The 5,960-nt window shown below is 59.2% G+C and overlaps 1 protein-coding gene across 2 annotated transcripts; it reads right to left on the bottom strand.

Annotated features, from left to right (window-relative positions):
- Positions 1-204: 204 nt before the first annotated feature.
- On the bottom strand, positions 205-5,527 carry RPL28 (ribosomal protein L28). 2 transcript variants are annotated; one of them, XM_062619050.1, is made up of 4 exons: positions 5,433-5,527; positions 3,425-3,548; positions 3,226-3,344; positions 205-348 (listed from the first exon to the last, which is right to left on the bottom strand). In XM_062619050.1, the coding sequence occupies exons 1-4, from the start codon at positions 5,511-5,513 to the stop codon at positions 259-261; spliced, it is 414 nt and encodes a 137-aa protein (XP_062475034.1). In that variant the 5' UTR covers positions 5,514-5,527; the 3' UTR covers positions 205-258. The 2 variants fall into 2 exon arrangements, with proteins under 2 accessions (XP_062475034.1, XP_062475041.1); XM_062619057.1 differs by having other exon boundaries at positions 3,226-3,347; positions 3,428-3,548.
- Positions 5,528-5,960: the final 433 nt, after the last annotated feature.

The following is a 5,960-nucleotide window of genomic DNA, read 5'->3' as shown; positions in this document are numbered from 1 at the left end:
CCAAGGGGGAAGGGGGGGGGGGGGAGGCCCTTCCCATGGAGCATCCCCCATAGAGGGGCTATTGGGATGCTGGGGGGGGGGGGTGATGATGATGATGATGGTGATGAAGGGGGGGGGATTTGGACCATGTAACCCCCCCCCCTCACTTTGCACCCCCCCTGCCCCACATGGACCCCCCCCAATAAACGCAGCCGGACTCGGGGGGGCGCTGTTGGGACCCCTTTATTTGGGGGGCGCAATGGGGGGCACAGGGGGGGTTCACGGAGCCTTCGCCGCCCGGACCCTCTTCTTCTTCAGCACCACCGGCTTCTGGCTGCGCAGGATGGCGCTGGCGCGGCGCAGCGCGGCCTGGGGGGGACAGGGGGTTAATGGGGGGGACACCCCCTAAATGGGGGGAATTGACCCTAAATAGGGGGGAATTGACCCTAAATAGGGGGGAATAGACCCTAAATGGGGGGAATAGACCCTAAATAGGGGGGGAATAGACCCTAAATGGGGGGAATAGACCCTAAATAGGGGGGAATTGACCCTAAATAGGGGGGAATAGACCCTAAATGGGGGGGAATAGACCCTAAATGGGGGGAATAGACCCTAAATAGGGGGGGAATAGACCCCAAAATGGGGGGGAAATGACCTAAAATAGGGGGAAATTGACATAAATGGGGGGGAATAGACCCAAAATGGGGCGGACACCCCCAAAATGGGGGGGAATAGACCCAAAAGGGGGGGAAATTGACCTAAAATAGGGGGGAATAGACCCCAAATAGGGGGGAATTGACCTAAAATGGGGGGGAATAGGCATAAAATGGGGGGGATAAACCCAAAATGGGGGGAATAGACCTGAAATGGGGGGGAATAGACCCAAAATGGGCGGGAATAGACCTAAAATAGGGGGAAATAGACCCAAAATAGGGGGGAATGGACCTAAAATGGGGGGAAATAGACGCAAAAAAGGGGGAATAGACCTAAAATAGGGGGAAATAGACCCAAAATAGGGGAAATAGAGCCAAAATGGGGGGGACACGCCCAAAATGGGAAGAATAGACCTAAAATAGGGGGGGGAATAGACCCCAAATAGGGGGGAATAGACCCAAAATGGGGGGAATAGACCCCAAATAGGGGGGAATTGACCTAAAATAGGGGGGAATAGACCCAAAATAGGGGGAAATAGACCCAAAATGGGGGATAGACCCAAAATGGGGGGAATAGACCTAAAATAGGGGGAAATAGACCCAAAATAGGGGGGAATAGACCTAAAAAAGGGGGGAATAGACCCAAAATGGGGGGAAACACACCCAAAATAGAGGGAAATAGCCACAAAATGCAGGGAAATACACCCAAAATAGGGGGGATACCCCCAAAATAGGAGGAAATAGCCCCAAAATTAGGGGAAATAGCCCCAAAATGGGGGGAAATAGACCCAAAATAGGGGGATACCCCCAAAACAGGGGTCCTAGAGCCCCCCCATTGCATTTAATGACCCCCCCCATGGCCATACCCCCCCCCCCTTACAGCCATAATGAGCCACCCCAAACACCCCCATGGATGGGGCTGGGCTCCGCTGGGTCCTAAAGCCCACCCGTGGCTGCCTCCTATGGGCTCCAATGGGTCCTAAAGCCCATTCCCATGCATTTAATGACCCCCCCATAAGTGTGGGGATACCACTAGGGTCTGAAGCACACCCCATTGCATTCAATGACCCCCCCCCCCGACTTTTGGGGACCCCACCATGGTCATACCCCCCCTTAGGGCCATAATGAACCCCCCCCAAACACCCTTATTGATGGGGCCTAAAGTTTCCTATGGGCTCCACTGGGTCCTAAAGCCCACCCTTGGATGACACCAATGGGCTCCACTGGGTCCTAAAGCCCACCCCCTATGGGTTCTGCTGGGTCCTAAAGCCCTCCCCTGGCCACCTCCTATGGGCTCCACTGGGTCCTAAAGCCCACCCCCTATGGGCTCCACTGGGTCCTAAAGCCCACCCCCTATGGGCTCCACTGGGGCCTAAAGCCCACCCCTGGCCACCTCCTATGGGCTCCAATGGGGCCTAAAGCCCACCCTTGGCTGCTGCCTATGGGCTCCACTGGGTCCTAAAGCCCCCCATCTGCATTTAATGACCCCCCCGGCTTTTAGGGGACCCTGCCATGGTCATACCCCCCCCCTTAGGGCCACAATGAGCCCCCCCCAGACACCTTCACTGATAGGCCCTAAAGCCTCCTATGAGCTCCGCTGGGTCCTAAAGCCCACCCTTGCATGACACCAATAGGCTCTGCTGGGTCCTAAAGCCCTCCCCTGGCCACCCCCTATGGGCTCCGCCGGGTCCTAAAGCCCACCCTTAGCTGCCGCCTATGGGCTCCGCCGGGTCCTAAAGCCCACCCTTAGCTGCCGCCTATGGGCTCCATTGGGTCCTAAAGCCCACCCCTATGGGTTCTGCTGGGTCCTGAAGCCTACCCTTGCATGACACCAATGGGCTTCGCTGGGTCCTAAAGCCCACCCCAGCCGCCTCCCATGGGCTCCAATGGGTCCTAAAGCCCATCCCCTATGGGCTCCACTGGGTCCTAAAGCCCACCCCTATGGGTTCTGCTGGGTCCTAAAGCCCACCCTTGCATGACACCAATGGGCTCCGCTGGGTCCTAAAGCCCACCCCAGCCACCGCCCATGGGTTCCAATGGGTCCTAAAGCCCACCCCCTATGGGCTCCACTGGGTCCTAAAGCCCACCCTTGGCTGCCTCCTATGGGCTCCACTGGGTCCTAAAGCCCACCCCTATGGGTTCTGCTGGGTGCTACAGCCCACCCTTGCATGACACCAATGGGCTTCGCTGGGTCCTAAAGCCCACCCCAGCCGCCTCCCATGGGCTCCAATGGGTCCTAAAGCCCACCCCCTATGGGCTCCGCTGGGTCCTAAAGCCCACCCTTGGCTGCCTCCTACGGGCTCCGCTAGGTCCTAAAGCCCACCCCCGGCTGCCGCCTATGGGCTCCACTGGGTCCTAAAGCCCACCCCCCACCCCGGATATGGGCTCCGCTGGGTCCTAAAGCCCACCCCTGTCCGCCCCCTATGGGCTCCACTGCGCCCTAAAGCCCACCCCCCACCCCGGATATGGGCTCCACTGGGTCCTAAAGCCCACCCCTGTCCGCCCCCTATGGGCTCCGATGGGTCCTAACATACACACACCTCCCCCCCCCCCCCCCCCCCCCCCCCCCCCCCGTTCCAGGCCCCCCCCTGACCATGCGCAGGTCCCGGCGGTACTTGTTCTTGCGGATGATGTTCCGGAGGCTGCGCAGGGTGGCCCGAGCATCCCTACGGATCGTGACCCGGTTGTAGGACGAGGCCGGTTTACGTTGCCCTGGTTGGGGGGGGCAGGAAAAAGGACATTAAAGGGGGGGTTTAAAGGGGTTTAAAGGGGGGGGAAGGGGGGGCACCCACCAGTGCGTTTCTTCAGCACCACGACGATGCCTTTGCCGTCGGGGGCCGGCTCCACCCCCACGGTCTTGCGATGGATCAGGCCATTGTAGCGGAAGGAATTGCGGGACTTGAGGTTGTTGGGTTCCTGCGGGGAGGAGGGGGGGGTGCCCCCAAAGGGTTCTCAATGGGGGTCCCCAATGGGGTTTGAGGGGGTCCCAAAAGGGTTTAGGGGGGTTCCCATAGGGTTTAGGGGGGGTTCCCAATGGGGCTTGAGGGGGTCCCAAAGGGTTTAGGGGGGTTCCCATAGGGTTTAGGGGGGGTTCCCAATGGGGTTTGGGGGGGTCCCCATAGTTATGGGGGGTTCCCATAGGGTTTAGGGGGGGTTCCCACAGAGTTATGGGGGGGTTCCCATAGGGTTTAGGGGAGGTTCCCAATGGGGTTTGGGGGGGTCCCCATAGAGTTATGGGGTCCCCATAGAGTTATGGGGGGGTTCCCATAGGGTTTAGGGGGGGTTCCCAATGGGGTTTGGGGGGGTCCCCATAGTTATGGGGGGGGTTCCATAGGGTTTAGGGGAGGTTCCCAATGGGGTCTGGGGGGGTCCCAAAGGGTTTAGGGGGGTCCCCAATCGGGTTTCAGGGTGTCCCAAAGGGTTTAGGGGTTTCCCAAAGAGTTTGGGAAGTCTCAAACGGTTTAAAGGGGTCCCCAATGAAGTTTAGGGGGATCCCAAAGGGTGGGGGGGGGTCCCCAATGGGGTTTAGAGCGGGGTCCCAAAGGCGTTCAGGGGATGCCAAAGGGTTTAGGGGGGTCCCCATAGGGTTTAGGGAGGTCCCCAAAGGGGTTTGGGGATCCCCAAAGGATTTAAGGGGTCCTCAACTCGATTTGGGGTCCCTAGGTGTTTAGGAGGGGGTCCCAAGGGGTTTAGGGAGCTCCCCAATGGATTTAAGGGGGTCCTCAATGGGGTGTGGGGGGGTCCCAAAGGGTTAGGGGCTCCCCAATGGGTTTAAGGGGGTCCCCAACGGGGTTTAGGGGATCCCAAAGGATTTGGGGGAGGTCCCAAATACGGTTTGGGGGGGGTCCCAAAGGGTTTAGGGGGGTCCCCAATGGGATTTAGGGGGGCCCAAAGGGTTTAGGAGGGGTCCCCAACGGATTTTAGGGGGGTCCCAAAGGGGTTTAAGGGATCCCCAAATGGTTTAGGGAGATCCCCAAAGGGGTTTGGGGGTCCCCGAAGGATTTAAGGGGGTCCTCAATGGGGTTTGGGGGGGGTCCCCAAGGGGTTTAGGGGGGTCTCCAATGGGATTTGAGGGGTTCCCAAAGTGTTTGGGGGGGTCTCAAACACTTTAAAGGGGTCCCCAACAGGGTTTAGGGGGATCCCAAAGGGTTTAAGGGGGATCCCCAATGGGATTTAGGGGATCTCAAAAGGTTTTAGGGGGTCCCAAAGGGTTTAGAGGGTCCCAAAGGGGTTTAGGGGATCCCAAAGGGTTTAGCGGGTCCCCAGTGGGGTTTAGGGCATCCCAAAGGGTTTACGGGGGTCCCCAATGGGGTTTAGGGCATCCCAAAGGGTTTACGGGGGTCCCCAATGGGGTTTAGGGGATCCCAAAGGGTTTAGCGGGTCCCCAATGGGGTTTAGGGCATCCCAAAGGATTTAGGGGGTCCCCAATGGGGTTTAGGGCATCCCAAAGGGTTTAGGGGGTCCCCAATGGGGTTTAGGGCATCCCAAAGGGTTTAGGGGGGTCCCCAATGGGGTTTAGGGCATTCCAAAGGGTTTAGGGGGTCCCCAATGGGGTTTAGGGGGGGTTCCTCAATGGGATTTAGAGGGTCCCAAAGGGGTTTAGGGGGGACCCCAATAGGATTTAGGGGGTCTCAAAAGGTTTAGGGGGATCCCCAATAGGGTTGAGGGGTCCCCGAAGGGGTTCAGGGGATCCCCAATGGGGTTGTGGGATTCCCCAATGGGGTTCAGGGGATCCCCAATGGGGTTGAGGGGGTCCCCAATGGGGTTCAGGGGGTCCCCAAGGCTGGGGGGGGCACTGACCGTGCTATAGGTCTGGTTGTTCCGCTTGATGAGGAAGCTGGAGCAGTTCCGCAGCACCATCCACTGCAGGTGGGACGACATCGCCCTAGGGACGGGGGGGGAATGGGGCTCAGGGGCTGCCGGGACCCCCCACAGCCCCCTGTGGGCCCCCCATGGACCCCTATACACCCCCCATAGGCCCCTATGGATACCCCAAAGCCCTCTGTGGACCCCCCATGGACCCCTATGGAACCCCCACAGCCCCCCATGGACCCCCCATAGCCCCCTACAGACCCCTATGGACCCCCAAAGCCTCCTATAACCCCCTATGGACCCCCCATAACCCCTATGGACCCCCCATAGACCCCTATAGGCCCCCCATAGCCCCCCTATAGACCCCTATAAACCCCCCATAGGCGCCTATGGATACCCCAAAGCCCTTTGTGGACCCCCCATGGACCCCTATGGACCCCCATAGCCCCCCATGGACCCCCCATAGGCCCTTATTGACCCCTATGGACCCCCACAGCCCCCTATGGACCCCCCATA

This window comes from Pezoporus occidentalis, unplaced genomic scaffold, assembly GCF_034315485.1.
Source record: "Pezoporus occidentalis ecotype Australia unplaced genomic scaffold, CSIRO_AGI_Poc_V1 ctg1043, whole genome shotgun sequence".
Classification (NCBI taxonomy): Eukaryota; Metazoa; Chordata; class Aves; order Psittaciformes; family Psittacidae; genus Pezoporus; species Pezoporus occidentalis.
This window is presented reverse-complemented; position numbering and strand designations above follow the sequence as displayed.

Coding starts and splice junctions, on each gene's coding strand:
- RPL28 (XM_062619050.1), bottom strand. CDS start 5,513: ATGTCGTCCCACCTGCAGTGGATGGTGCTGCGGAACTGCTCCAGCTTC. Junction 3,345..3,424: donor GGTGCTGAAGAAACGCACTG/GTGGGTGCCCCC, acceptor CCCCCCAACCAG/GGCAACGTAAACCGGCCTCG. Junction 349..3,225: donor ACCGCCGGGACCTGCGCATG/GTCAGGGGGGGG, acceptor TGTCCCCCCCAG/GCCGCGCTGCGCCGCGCCAG.